The 16,068-nt window shown below is 36.6% G+C and overlaps 1 protein-coding gene across 1 annotated transcript in view; it reads left to right on the top strand.

Annotated features, from left to right (window-relative positions):
• The window catches only part of DNAH6 (dynein axonemal heavy chain 6), a 292,253-nt gene that overhangs the window by 228,196 nt on the left and 47,989 nt on the right, over positions 1 to 16,068 (top strand). The window contains exon 63 of the mRNA XM_004271618.3: positions 6,742 to 6,911. Within this exon, the coding sequence (XP_004271666.2) occupies positions 6,742 to 6,911 (170 nt within the window). The remainder of the gene's footprint in view (positions 1 to 6,741; positions 6,912 to 16,068) is intronic.

The raw sequence follows: 16,068 nt of genomic DNA, 5'->3' as shown, positions 1-16,068 counted from the left end.
AAGCAAAAAAGGCTAGATGGATCCTCATAAACACAGAAGCAAAGAAAGTGGGAAGAGGTAGAGGCTGAAAGGTTAAGTAATTCTGGGAACAACTCGTCGTGTTTGGACAAAAGGCACCATGTTATTCCTGTCAACTGGGACCAAAATATTAGTAATTTAAAACAACCATCCTGCTTTCATTTGTTAAATTTCAAGGTTGATTCTGGAAATCCTGCAGAATGGTGAAGGTTTGTACATGTCATAGGATGGCTTGTGTTCTAAAACTGAGCTTTGGATCTTTGCAGGTTAAGTTTAATAATTAATTTCAATGCCACTCTTACCTTCAAAGGCTTCCTAATTGCCTCAATCTTGTGTCTTTGATGGTTTCTAAGTGCTTCATGTCCTATTAGTTGAGAGTTATAATTTTAAATTATCATGTCTTGTTAGTCAAAGCCCTGGTGATTATACCAGTAATGAGAACCTGAAGAGAAAAGAAGTCCTTTTGGAATAAGTGGTTCTACTACCTGGTCCTCAGAATAAAGCATCCACTTTCAACTAGAAAACACTGTGGTATGCTGTGCCCTGTGGTCTCATACCATGTAATTGTGTATATTTCATATAGAAATTAGAAGTCTTGCAGAGGTACATACTCCATGGCTCCAGGGCCGTGGTCTTAAGTGTCACTACATTTTAAACTGTCACCAGCTCTGTGGTTGCTATTGTTAGGCCCTCAGAGGAGAGTCCCAGTAGACCAGCTGGGGAAAGTGTTTTCCTAGCCCACCATGGAAGCCAACTATTTTGCCTAATGTTCAACCGCAGCAGCCTGTTTCATCACTAGATGGTTGTGCTGGTTTGCTGGGGGGCTTACACCGTACTGTGCTCCCTGCACCTGCAGGAATTTCTTTTTTTTTTTTCTCCCATTCAGTAGGTTGCCTTTCTTTTTTTTCTTTTTTTAAAATCATTTCTTTATTTTTTTCCCATGTTCAGTATTAGTTATCTGTTTTACACATATTAGTGTATATATGTCGATCCCAACCTCCCAATTCATCCCACCACCACCACTACCACCCCGCTTTCCCCACTTGTTGTCCATACATTTGTTCTCTACATCTGTGTCTCTTTCTGCCTTGAAAACTGATTCATCTGTACCACTTTTCTAGATTCCACATATATGCATTAATATACGATATTTGTTTTTCTCTTTCTGACTTACTTCACTCTGTATGACAGTCTCTAGGTCCATCCACATCTCTACAAATGACCCAATTTCGTTCCTTTTTATGGCTGAGTAATATTCCATTGTGTATATGTACCACATCTTCTTTATCCATTCGTCTGTCGATGGGCATTTAGCTTGCTTCCATGACCTGGCTATTGTAAATAGTGCTACAATGAACATTAGGGTGCATGTGTCTTTGGGAATTATGGTTTTCTCTGGGTATAAGCATAGGGTGGGATTGCTAGGTCACATGGTAATTCTTAGTTTTTTAAAGAACCTCCATACTGTTCTCCATAGTAGCTGTATCAATTTACATTCCCACCAGCAGTGCAAGTGGCTTTTCTCCACACCCTCTCCAGCATTTGTTATTTGTAGATTTTCTGATGATGGCCATTCTAACCAGTGTGAGGTGATACCTCATTGTAGTTTTAATTTACATTTCTCTAATAATTAGTGATGTTGAGCAGCTTTTCATGTGCCTCTTGGCCATCTGTATGTCTTCTTCAGAAAGATATCTATTTAGGTCTTCTGCCCATTTTTTGATTGGGTTGTTTGTATTTTTAATATTGAGCTACATGAGCTGTTTATATATTTTGGAGATTAATCCTTTGTCTGTTGATTCCTTTGCAAATAATTTCTCCCATTCTGAGGGTTGTCTTTTCGTTTTGTTTATAGTTTCCTTTGCTGTGCAAAAGCTTTTAAGTTTCATTAGGTACCCATTTGTTTATTTTTGGTTTTATTTCCATTACTCTAGGAGGTGGGTCAAAAAAGATCTTGCTGTGATTTATGTCAAAGAGTGTTCTTCTTATGTTTTCCTCCAAGAGTTTTATAGTTTCTGGGCTTACATTTAGGTCTTTAATCCATTTTGAGTTTATTTTTGTGTATGGTGTTAGGGAGTATTCTAATTTCATTCTTTCACATGTAACTGTCCAGTTTTCCCAGCACCAGTTATTGAAGAGGCTGTCTTTTCTCCATTGTATATCCTTGCCTCCTTTGTCATAGATTAGTTGACAATAGGTGCGTGGGTTTATCTCTGAGCTTTCTATCCTGCTCCATTGATCTATATTTCTGTTTTTGTGCCAGTACCATATTGTCTTGATTACTGTAGCTTTGTAGTATAGTCTGAAGTCAGGGAGTCTGATTCCTCCAGCTCCGTTTTTTTCCCTGAAGATGGCTTTGGCCATTCAGGGTCTTTTCTGTTTCCATACAAATTTTAAGATTTTTTGTTCTAGTTCTGTAAAAAATGCCATTGGTAATTTGATAAGGACTGCATTGAATCTGTATATTGCTTTGGGTAATATAGTCATTTTCACAATATTGATTCTTCCAATCCAAGAACATGGTATATCTATCCGTTTGTGTCATCTTTGATTTCCTTCATCAGTGTCTTATTGTTTTCTGAGTGCAGATATTTTACCTCCTTAGGTAGGTTTATCCCCAGGTGTTTTATTCTTTTTCTTGTGATGGTGAATGGGATTGTTTGCTTAATTTCTCTTTCTGATCTTTCATTGTTAGTGTATAGCAATGCAAGAGATTTCTGTGCATTAATTTTGTATCCTGCAACTCTACCGAATTCATTGATTAGCTCTAGTAGTTTTCTGGTGACATCTTCAGGATTCTCTCTGTATAGTATCATGTCATCTTCAAACAGTGACAGTTTTACTTCTTCTTCTCCAATTTGTATTCCTTTTATTTCTTTTTCTTCTCTGATTGCCGTGGCTAAAACTTCCAAAACTATGTTGAATAATAGTAGTGAGAGTGGACATCCTTCTCTTGTTTGTGGTCTTAGTTGAAATGCTTTCAGTTTTTCACCATTGAGAATGATGTTTGCTGTGGGTTTGTCGTATATGGCCTTTATTATGTTGAGGTAGGTTCCCTTTATGCCCACTTTCTGGAGAGTTTTTATCATAAATCAGTGTTGAATTTTGTCAAAAGCTTTTTCTGCATCTATTGAGATGTGGTTTTTATTCCTTAATTTGTTAATGTGGTGTATCACACTGATTGATTTGCATATATTGAAGAATCCTTGCATCCCTGTGATAAGTCCCACTTGAACATGGTGTATGATCCTTTTAATGTGTTGTTGGATTCTGTTTGCTAGTAGTTCATTGAGGATTTTTGCATCTATATTCATCAGTGATATTGGTCTGTAGTTTTCTTTTTTTGTAGTATATCTGTCTGGTTTTGGTATCAGGGTGATGGTGGCCTCATAGAATGAGTTTGGGAGTGTTCCTTCCTCTGAAAGTTTTTGGAAGAGTTTGAGAAGGACGGGTGTAAGCTCTTCTATAAATGTTTGATAAAATTCACCTGTGAAGCCATCTGGTCCAGAACTTTTGTTTGCTGAAAGATTTTTAATCACAGTTTCAATTTCATTACTTGTGATTGATCTGTTCATATTTTCTATTTCTACCTGGTTCAGTTTTAGAAGCTTATACCTTTCTAAGAATTTTTCCATTTCTTCCAGGTTGTCCATTTTATTGGCATAGAGTTGCTTGTAGCAGTCTCTTATGATGCTTCATATTTCTGAAGTTTCCATTGTAATTTCTCCTTTTCATTTCTAATTGTATTGATTTGAGCCCTCTCCCTTTTTTTCTTCATGAGTCTGGCTAAAGGTTTATCAATTTTGTTTATCTTCTCAAGAAGCAGCTTTTAGTTTTATTGATCTTTGCTACTGTTTTCTTCATTTCTATTTCATTTATTTCTGCTCTGATCTTTATGATTTCTTTTCACCTACTAACTTTGGGTGTTGTTAATTCATCTTTCTCTAGTTCCTTTAGGTGTAAGATTAGATTGTTTATTTGAGATTTTTCTTGTTTCTTGAGGTAGGATTGTATTGCTATAAACTTCCCTCTTAGAGTTGCTTTTGCTGCATCCTATAGGTTTTAGATTGTTGTGTTTTCTTTGTCATTTGTCTCTAGGTTTTTTTTTATTTCCTCTTTGATTTCTTCAGTGATCTCTTGGTTTTTAGTAACATATTGTCTAATCTCCATGTGTTTGTGTTTTTAATGCTTTTTCCCTGTAATTGATTTCTAATCTCATAGTGTTGTGATTGGAAAAGTTGCTTGATATGATTTCAATTTTCTTAAATTTACCGAGGCTTGATTTGTGACCCAAGATGTGATCTATCCTGGAAAATGTTCCGTGTGCATTTGAGAAGAAAGTGTAATCTGCTGTTTTTGGATGGAATGTCCTAGAAATATCAATTAAATCTGTCTGGTCTAATGTGTCACTTAAGGCTTGTGTTTCCTTATTAATTTTCTGTCTGGATGATCTGTCCATTGGTGTAAATGAGGTGTTAAAGTCGTCCACTATTATTGTGTTACTGTTGATTTCCTCTTTTATAGCTGTTAGCATTTACCTTCTGTATTGAGGTGCCCCTATGTTGAGTGTATATATATTTATAATTGTTATATCTTCTTCTTGGATTGATCCCTTGATCATTATGTAGTGTCCTTCCTTGTCTCTTGTAGCATTCTTTATTTTAAAGTCTATTTTGCCTGATATGAGAATTGCTACTCCAGCTTTCTTTTGATTTCCATTTGTATGGAATATCTTTTTCCACTCCCTCGCTTTCAGTCTGTATGTGTCCCTAGGTCTGAAGTGGGTCTCTTGTAGGCAGCATATATATGGGTCTCGTTGTTGTATCCATTCAGTGAGCTTGTAACTTTTGGTTGGAACATTTAATCCATTCACATTTAAGGTAATTATCGATATGTATGTTCCTATTACCATTTTCTTAATTGTTTGGGGTTTGTTTTTGTAGGTCCTTTTCTTCTCTTGTGTTTCCCACTTAAAGAAGTTCCTTTGGCGTTTGTTGTAGAGCTGGTTTGTGGTGCTGAATTCTCTTAACTCCTGCTTGTCTGTAAAGCTTTTGATTTCTCTGGTGAATGTGAATGAGATCCTTACTGGGTAGAGTAATCTTGGTTGTAGGTTCTTCCCTTTCATCACTTTAAATATATCATGCCACTCCCTTCTGGCTTGTAGAGTTTCTGCTGAGAAATCAGCTGTTAACCTTGTAGGAGTTCCCTTGTATGTTATTTGTCATTTTTTCCTTGTGGCTTTCAATAATTTTTCTTTGTCTTTAATTTTTATCAGTTTGATTACTATGTGTCTCGGCATGTTTCTCCTTGGGTTTATCCTGCCTGGGACTCTCTGCACTTCCTGGACTTTGGTGGCTATTTCCTTTCCCATGTTAAGAACGTTTTTGACTATAATCTCTTCAAATATTTTCTTGGGTCCTTTTTCTCTCTCTTCTCCTTCTGGGATCCCTATAATGCGAATGTTCATATGTTTAATGTTATCCCAGTGGTCTCTTAGGCTGTCTTCATTTCTTTTCATTCTTTCTTCTTCATTCGTTCCACAGCAGTCAATTCCACCTTTCTGTCTTCCAAGTCACTTATCTGTTCTTCTGCCTCAGTTATTCTTCTATTGATTCCTACTAGTGTATTTTTCACTTCAGTTATTGTATTGTTCATCTCTGTTTGTTTGTTCTTTAATTCTTCAAGGTCTTTGTTAAACATTTCTTGCATCTTCTCGATCTTTGCCTCCATTCTTTTTCCAAGGTCCTGCATCATCTTCACTATCATTATTCTGAATTCTTTTTCTGGAGGGTTGCCTATCTCCACTTAATTTAGTTGTTTTTCTGGGGTTTTATCTTGTTCCTTCAGCTGGTACACAGTCCTCTGCCTTTTCATTTTGTCTGTCTTTCTGTGAATGTGGGTTTTGTTCCACATGCTGCAGAACTGTAGTTCTTCTTGCTTCTGCTGTCTGCCCTCTCACTCTGCAGGAATTTCAATGCTAATTCTTACTACATGTTATAACCAGAGTAAGGGCTAACTAGAATCCTAAGCCTCATGTGAGATGCAAGCCCATTTCTTATAAATATTCCAGGGGGGTTGAGGGCAATGTGTTCTGTTTATTAGGGCATAAAGTTGTAGCGATGTCAATTCATATATTATTTATATGGTAAAAATTATTTATACCAGAATTTTTAATTTGCTTTATCTGTCACAGACTGACAGTTGTGTTATTTCCTATCATTAATATGTTTTTCTGCTTTTTCTTCTGCCTTCAGCAGTGATGGTTTGATGTATTTTTATGCTATTGTCTGACACATATAGGTTCATTTTATTGTGTTTTTATTATTGGGTTTGTATTTTAATTAATATAACTTGAACAATTTCATCCCATTTAATTATATTTGCCTTGAATTTTAAGATATCCAGTGTTACTCTTATCATGGCAGGTGTTTGTTTTTGCTCACATATGATTGATATATCTCTATGCATCCTTTTATTTTTAACTTCTCTGTCATTTGTTTTAGCTTTGCCTTTTGTTAAGTGGTTTGAATTCGTTTTCTGATCCAATTTTAAATTCACTATTTTTTAATTAGGTTGGGTAGGGGGAGATTAAATATATTTACATTTGTGGTAATGTAAAAAGCTAATGGTAAATGTAGAGATTTTTTAATTACCAAATATATTTATTTAATATCAAAGTCAAAGCAACTTTAATTAAAGCATATTTTTAAATTGTGTTTCCAGGATCTTTTGAGACTTATCTTAACCCACCTGAATGGGAAGCCTATTCTAAAATAAAGGAGGATGATCAACTCATGACAACAGAAAGGGTGCCCACAAACCATAATTTTTGGTGTCCAGAATTAAGTTATTTCCATAAGCTAATTCTTATTAAATGCTGTAAAGAAGAAAAGGTAGGAGATTTTTTCATTAAAGAACTGTGTTATAATTACTTCTACTAAAGCTCACCAGCCAGTTATGATTCATGGACTGAAGTAGATTTGTTTAGAGAGTAGCAATGGCCAAGTTTGGGAGGTGGTTTGTGACTCTGTGTTATTAATAAGAAATAGAGACTTTGTTATTAATAGAACATAATGTTTTATACAGAAAATGATGAAAGAAAAGGTTGGAGAGCCAGCCAGGAACCTGGTGGGCCTTCCCTGGTGTGTGCCATGGGAAACTTGTGCTCTCTGCTAGAGAGGGCAGGGATCTGCTGGACAGCATTAGCAGGGGATTGATGGGCCTTTCAGATCTTGGCAGCAATGGGAAGAAGGCATTTGAAGAGAAAAACACCATAGTTACCAAGACCAGTTTGAAGATGGTTGATGTAGTTTATATAAGAAATTACAGCAGTCTGCATAAAAAAAGAACAAAATAATGCCATTTGCAGCAAGATGGATAGACCTAGAGATTATCATACTAAGTGAGATCAGACAAAGACAAATATCATATGATATTGCTTATATGTGGAATCTAATTTAAAAAATGATACAAATGAACTTATTTACAAAACAGAAAAACTCACATATCTTGAAATCAAACTTATGGTTACCAAAGAGAACCTGCTGTATAGCACAGGGAACTCTACTCAATATTCTGTAATAACCTATATGAGAAAAGAATCTGAAAAAGAATGGATATATAGAGAGAGAGATAGGTGTATATATATATATATATATAGCACTTTGCTGTACACCTGAAACTAACACAACATTGTAAATCAACTATGCTCCAATAAAAAATTTTTTTTAAGTTATGGCAAACTGAATTAGGATAGAGGTAGTAGATTAAAAAGATGGAGGGGAATGTGGAGATGGGGCAACTGTGGTGCTCCTAGTTTCTGCATGGGTGCCAAAGGGGATGGTTGTATCAACAACTAAGCAAATGTGAAAGGAAAAACATGTCAGAGAAAGATGTCACTGAGTCTGCAGTGTCCACCAGTATCAGAGTGTATAGTAGTATGGAGACCAATTAATATCTGGTTATAAAACTCTAGAGAGAGGGCTTCCCTGGTGGTGCAGTGGTTGAGAGTCCACCTGCTTATGCAGGGGATGTGGGTTCGTGCCCCGGTCTGGGAAGATCCCACATGCTGTGGAGCGGCTGGGCCCGTGAGCCATGGCCGCTGAGCCTGTGCGTCTGGACCCTGTGCTCTGCAACAGGAGAGGCCACAACAGTGAGAGGCCCGCGTACCACAAAAAAAAAAAAAAAAAAAAAAAAACTCTAGAGAGAAATATGGCTTAGAAATAGAGATTGGGGAATCATCAGCATTGAGTTGGAAAGTAAAACCACAGGAGTTGTTAAAATGGTAGAGGAATAATAGAATAAGAGGACAAGTGGGCAAAGGATGAAACCCTGAGAAGCACCAACTTTGAAAGGGCAGAGAGAAAGGATGAAGAACCCATGAGAAGGAAGAGGCAGAGGGGCAAGAAGAACACCAGGAGAAAGAAGTGACGTGGAAACCAAAGAAGTATAGAGTTTCGGTACAGCAAGTTATCAACAGAATGAATGAATGGAGGATGTTCCTATGAGAAATGAGAGAAAGAAAACTCGCTGGAGAAAGCCAAAGCATAGCTGGGAAATATTGAGGCTATGCTGTAGGATTTTCTACCATCTCTGTAGGAACACTGAAAGGCTGTGGGGTCAACCTGGGCTACCAATAATTACAATAGATGAATAGAGGATAAAAAGCCATTGAGACTGTTGGTAAAAGTAGTTCTATAAACGAGGAGAGATCTAAGAAAGAGCTTACAGACTGGGAGAAGAGGAAAAACCTTGAAAGTTTCTTTGGAAGCAAATGTAGTTGGACTAGAGGAGTAGCACAGCTAGAAGGATGGGAGAGATTGTGATCAAAGTTGAACTTAAAATTTCTGATGAGCAGTTCTAAGTGATGACAATGTCCTGAGGGTAGCCATGGGTGTGGGTGACTGAGGAAGTGATGAGATGATCTGCATTAGAGTTAGAGGTCAAGGAACTGTGGTGTTAGGGTGTGGGATGGCCTTATGGACCCTGAACCTGGGTTGTGTCACCCCAGATGGTGAGACACAGTTGATAAATCATTGGAACAGACATGAATGGAGAGGAAAGCTATGAGCAGATGGAAAGTCTTCAGTGAATATGGGACAGTGGCTACCAGGTTGGATGCTGACAAGAATGAAGGATGACTAAGTGGCAGGTGCCCCAAAGAAGAAGGAGTTTTAAAGATTAAGACATGTGCTAGAAAATTCTAGACTATAGGAAATTGTTGTTTTTTCAGGTTCTGTGTCTCTGTGTATGAGCTTAGGTTCTTTAGGTTACAACCATAGAGAGTAAACTTAATAAGTTTAAGAAAAAAATGATTTATTAAAATTAAAAGATACTGGGGGGTAGCTCATTTCCTCTTTCAAGGAAAAGCCAATTAATCACGCTTCAGGAAGAGTAATAATCTGGGCAGTTCAATGAACATAGCTCTGTAGTATTGCAATTATCAGCACTCAGCTCTCAACTATAAACTGTTCCTCTAGTTTCAAATTCTTAAGAGAGAGATTCTGATTGGTCCAGCTTGACTTAAGTTTTACCCCTGGTCCAGTCAGCTATGGATAGGGAAATTGCATCATACAGTAAAAATATGACTACTGGAAGATTTCCTGGAGAAGAGATGCTGGTCGGCTATGTCCATGCAAGATCCCACCTGCTGTGAGGCCTTGTCTCCCAGCCAGCATTCCCATTTCTCTGGTCCAGAGAAGACCAGACTCAGGAAAGACCTGAGAGTCACCTTCCAATATTTGAAGACTGGTAACTTTCTCTTAGCTTCTGTTCATAGAACATTTAACAATTACCTTGGTAAGTAATTATTGTATTCTAGGCACTAAGGCTACAATTGTGAAAAAGAAAAAATTCAAAGTCCATATTCCCATGGGCTCACATTCTAGTGAGAGAGAGGGGAAAAAAAAGAATAAAATATTTTCCATCTGCAAAAAGTTCTTGGAAGGACATGAATGGGAAGTTTCAGTAAAAGTAATAGAGTGAAAGCTAGTTTAGGGTGGGAACCAAGGAGAATCTCTTTGAAGGGGTGATATTCTCAACTTCTCATATAAATCATTTCCTGTGTCAAACCAACATCCAATTTGGTGGGGAGGTAAGGGGTGAGCAGCAGCTAGACGTGGAGTAGTACCCTGGCTGGGGAAGCCTAGCAGGGACTGGAGGGAGGGCCTACTGGGAGAAGAGGGTCCCAGAGGAGAAGGGCCCAGAAGAGCTCAGAGACAGGCCTTCAGGCTGTGGTCAGAGCTGCTGCTCATGGGAGCAAATATGAAATAAATAGAATGGGAAATGGAATCAAGCCCTGAACCGGAAGTGGGTGGAGTCACTCCCCTTGGGCACCACCTAGGCTTTGATAGAAGCAAAGGGGCTTCACAAGGGATACTTGCCCACCCTTCCCAGCCACAGGCTGCAGGTCAGCCTGAGGGCAGGGATTCTTTTTTTCACTTGGACCCTTTGAAGAATATAATGATAGTTGCAGGCCTTCTTAGAAAATGCATGAATGCTCTCCTACATATGATTTTATAATTCTAGGTTAAGAATTTTGATCTTAGGAAATGAAGTTCATTCTCTTTCTCTCTCTCTCTCTCTCTCTCTCACACACACACACACACACACACACACACACACACACTTTTTTTTTTTTTTTAACCTTTTCATCCTCTGCACCCATTTTCCCCTCTCTGGCAACCACCAATCTGTTCTCTGTATCTAGGAGTTTGTTGTTGTTGTTGCTGTTCTTAAGACTACACATATAAGAGAGGTAATATATTTCTTTTTCTCTGTCTGACTTATTTCACTTAGTATAATGCCCTCAAGGCCCATTCATGTTGTTGCAAATGGCAAGATTTCATTCTTTTTCATGCCTGAATAATATTCTATTGTGTGTGTACATATATATACCACATTTTCTTTATTCATTTATCCATTGATGGACACAGGTTGTTTCCATGACCTAGCTATTGTAAAAAGTGCTGTAGTTAACATGGGGTGCATATATCTTTTCAAGTTAGTGTTTACATTTTCTTAGTATAAAGACCCAGAATTGTGAGTGCTGGATCATACAGTAGTGCTATTTTTAATTTTTTGCAGACATAGACACTGTTTTCCATAGTGGCTGCACCAATTTACATTCCCACCAACAGTGCCCAAGGGTTCCCTTTTCTCAACATCCTCACCAACACTTATTTCTTGTCTTTTTGATAATAGTCATTTTAGCAGGTATGAAATGATATCTCATTGTGGTTTTGATTTGCACTTCCCTGATGATTAATGATGCTGAGCACCTTTTTCATGTACCTGTTGGCCATCTGTATGTCTTTTTTGGAAAAATGCCTATTCAAATCTTCTGCCTATTTTTTAATTGGATTGTTTGCGGGCTTTTTGCTATTGAGGTGCATGAGTTATTTGTATATTTTGTATATTAGCCCCTTATCTAAGATTTGCAAATATTTTCTACTATTCAATATGTTGCCTTTTCATTTTGTTGATAGTTTCTCTTGCAGTGCATAAGCTTTTTGGTATGATGTAGCCCCACTTATTTATTTTGACTTTTGTTGTTTTTGCTTTTGGTGTCAGATTCAAAAAATCATTACCAAGACCTGTGTCAAGGAGTTTACTGCATATGTTTTCTTCTAGGACTTTTATGGCTTCAAGTCTTATGTTTGAGTCTTTAATCCATTTTGAGTAAATATTTGTGTATAGTGTAACATAGTGGCTGAGTTTCATTCTTTTACATGTGACTGTCTAGTTTTCCCAACACCATTAATTGAAGAAACCGTCCTTTCCCCATTTTATATTCTTGACCCGTTTGATGTAATTTAACTGACTATATATGCCTGGGTTTATTTCTGGGCTCTTTGTTCTGTTCCATTGATCTGTGTGTCTGTTGTTATGCCAATATCATACTGCTTTAATTACTTGAGCTTTGTAACATAGTTTGAAATCAGGGAGTGTGATGCCTCCAGCTCTGTTCTTCTTTCTCAAGATTGCTTTGGCTATTAGAGGTTTTTTTGCAGTTCTGTACAAACTTTAGGATTATTTATTCTAGTTCTGTGAAAAATGCAATTGGAATTTTGATAGAGATTGCACTGAATCTGCAAATTGCCTTGGGTATTGTGGACATTTTAACAATGTTGATTCTCCCAACCATGAACACAGAATATCTTTCCACTTATTTGTGTCTTCTTCAATGTTTCATCATTAATGTCTTGTAGTTTTCAATATACAGGTATTTCATCTCTTGGTTAAATATATTGCTAGATATTTTATTCTTTTTAATGTAATTGTAAATGGGATTGCTTTCTTCTTTTCTCTTTCATATAGTTTGTTATTAGTATGTAAAAACACAACAGATTTTTGTGTCTTGATTTTGTATCCTGCAATATTACTGAATTCATTTATTAGTTGTAACAGTTTCTTGATAGAGTCTTTAGTGTTTTCCATATACGACAGTATGTCATCTGCAGACAGTGACAGTTTTATTTCTTCCTTTCCAATTTGGATGTCTTTTTTTTTTTCTTATTTAATTGCTCTGGCCAGGACTTCCAATACTATGTTGAATAAAAATAGTAAGAGTGGGCATCATTGCCTTGTTCCTGTTCTTAAAGGAAAGGCTTTTACCTTTTCACTACTGAGTATGATGTTAGCTGTGGGCTTGTCATATATGGCCTTTATTATGTTGAGGTATGTTCCCACTTTGTCGGAAGTTTTATCATAAATGTGTATTGAATTTTGTCAAATGCTTTTTCTGCATCTATTTTTTAATATTTATTATTTATTTATTTATGGCTGCTTCAGGTCTTAGTTGCATCACACAGGATTTTTTGTCACAGTGCAAGGGCTCTTCATTGTGGCACACGGGCTTCTCTCTAGTTGTGGTTCATGGGCTCCAGAGCACGTGGGCTCTGTTATTGCGGCACATGGGCTCTCTAGATGTGGCTTACAGGATCAGTAGTTGTGGTGTGTGGGCTCAGTAGTTGTGGCGCATGGGCTTAGTTGCCCCACAGCATGTGGGATCTTAGTTCCCTGACCAGGGATAGAACTCGCGTCCCCTGCATTGGAAGGCGGACTCTCAACCACCACACCACCAGGGAAGTGCCTTTTTCTGCATCTATTGAGGTGCCTATATGTTTTTTTATCTTTCATTTTGTTAATGTGGTGTATCACAGTGACTGATTTGCGAATGTTGAACCATCCTTGCATCCCTGGAATAAGTCCCACTTGATTATGTGTATGATCCTTTTAATGTATTTTTGAACTTTGTTCGCTAATATTTCATTGAGGATTTGGCATCTTTATTCATCAAGGATATTGGTCTGTAATTTTCTTGAGGTGTCCTTGTGTCTAATGACAGTGAGCATATTTTCTTGTGTTTATTGGCTATTTGTAGAACTGTCTCTTCAGATCCTTTGCCATTTTTTAAAACTATTTGTCTTTTTCTTATGGAGTTGAAAGAGTTCTTTATATATTCTAAATAAAATTTCCTTAACAGATACATTATTTGAAAGAAAAAAAGTTCTCCCACTCTGTGGTTGTCTTCACTTTCTTTATGGTGTCCTTTGAAACACAAAATTTTTTTAATTTTTATTTTGGTGATTTCCAATTTGTTTTTCTTTTGTCACTCATCCTTTTGATGCCACATCTAAAAAGCCATTGCCTAATTCAATGTCATGAAGATTTACTCCTATGTTTTCTTTTAAGAGTTATAAAACTTTATCTCTTACATCAAGATCTTTGATCCATTTTGATTTAATTTTTATATAGTGTTAGGTAAGGAGCCAACTTGATTCTTTTGCATGTGAATATCCAGTTGTCCCAGCATCATTTGTTAAAAGACTCTTCTATCTCCATTGAATGATCTTGACACCCTTGCCAAAAATCAATTGGCCATAATTGTGAGAGTTTATTTCTAATATATCAGTTCTAGTCCATTGATCTATATGTCTACACTTATGCCACTACTGCACTATGTTGATTATTGTAGCTTTGTGGCAAGTTTTAAAATTGGGAAGTGTGAGTCTTCCAACTTTGCTCTTCTTTTTCAAGATTATTTTGACTATTCTGGGTCCCTTGAGTTTCCATATGAATTTAGGATCAGCTTGGAAATTTCTGAAAAGAAACCAGTCAGAATTTTGATTGGACTCTGTAGATCAATTTAGGGAGTATTTGCATCTTAACATTAAGTCTTCCAATCCATGTACGTGGGGTGTTTTTCCATTTATTTAGATCTTCTTTAATTTATTCCAACAATGTTTTATAGTTCTCAGAGACTAAGTTTTGCATTTCTCTTGTTAAATTTACTTCTAAATATTTTGTTCTTTCTGTTGCTATTGTAAGTGGAATTGCATTCTTAATTTCATTGTTGGTTTTCTCACTGCTACTGTAGAGAAATAGTTGATTGCTGTATATTTTTGTATACTGCAAACCTGCTGAACTTGTTTATTCTAACAGACTTTTACTGTGTTTCATAGCATTTTCTATATACAAGATCTTGTCATCTGCAAATAGAGATGGTTTTACTTCTTCCTTCCCAATCTAGATATCTTTTATTTTATTTTCTTAGCTAATTGCCCTAGTTAGAAGATCCAGGACAATGTTGAAGAGAAGTAATGGCAGTGGATGTACTTGCCTTGTACCTATCTTAGGAGGAAAAGCATGCAGTTTTCACCATTAAGTATGATGTTAGCTGTGGGGTTTTCATTGATACCTCTTAACAGGTTGAGGAATTTCCCCTCTATTTCTGTTATGTTGAGTGTCTCTCAAGAGTGTTACATTATTTTATTAAATTTGTTTCTGGAGGGGGGAAATGTTACTTTATAATTTTCCTTTTATAAAAATATATTAGAATGATAGAATCGTTACCTAAAGAGACATTTTTTTTAATTTACATTGCCTGAGCTATATTGTTTTTTTCCAGATTTACTGAGATATAACTAACAAGTAACATTGTTTAAGAGGTGTAAAACATGATGATTTGATACATACATATATTGCAAAATGATTACCACAATATGGTTAATTAACACATCCATCACCTCACATAATTACCGTGTGTGTGTGTGTGTGTGTGTGTGTGTGTGTGTGTGGTGAGAACATTTCAGAATTAATCTCTTAACTTTTAAATATATAATATTGTTAACTGGAGTCACCATGCTATACATTCGAATGCTACTACTTATTCATCTTATAAGTGGAAGTTTGTACCCTTTGAAACATCTCCCCATTTCTCCCCCCTCCCAATACCCTGGCAACCAGCATTCTACTCTCTGTTTCTATGAGTTCAGCTCTGTTAGATTCCACATGTAAGTGATACCATACAGTGTTTATCTTTCTCTAATTTATTTCACTTAACATAATGTCCTCGAGGTCCATCTTTGCTATCACAAATGGCAAGATATTCCATTGTATATATTTACCAAATGTCTTTACCCATTAATCTGTGGATGCATATTTAGATTGTTTTCATGTCTTGGCTATTGTGAATAAGGCTGCAATGAATATGGGGGTGCAGATATCTCTTCAAGGTAGTGACTTCATTTCATTCAAATAAATACCCAGAAGTGGGATTACTGGATCATCTGGTAGCTATATTTTTAATTTGTTAAGGAACCTCCATTCTGTTTTCCATAGTGGCTACACCAATTTACATTCCTGCCAACAATGCAAAAGGGTTCCCTTTTATTCACCAACACTACTTATCTCTTGTCTTTTTGTTAACAGCAATTCTAACAGGTGTGAGGTGATAGCTCATTGTAGTTTTGATTTGCATTTCCCTGATAATTAGTGATGTTGAGCACCTTTTTATGTACCTGTTGGCCATTTGTTTATCTCCTTTGGAAAAATGCCTATTTAGATCCTTTGCCCATTTTTTAACCAGATTGTTTGGTTTTGCTATTAAGTTGCATGAGTTTCTTACATATTTTGGATTTTAACACCTTATCAGATGTATGGTTTTAAGATACCTTCTCCCATTCCATAGGTTGCCTTCTTATTTTGTTGGTTACTTCTTTTGCTGTGCAGGAGCTTTTTAGTTTTGTATAGTCCCTTGTTTATTTT

Source organism: Orcinus orca, chromosome 13, assembly GCF_937001465.1.
Source record: "Orcinus orca chromosome 13, mOrcOrc1.1, whole genome shotgun sequence".
Taxonomy (NCBI): domain Eukaryota; kingdom Metazoa; phylum Chordata; class Mammalia; order Artiodactyla; family Delphinidae; genus Orcinus; species Orcinus orca.
This window is presented reverse-complemented; position numbering and strand designations above follow the sequence as displayed.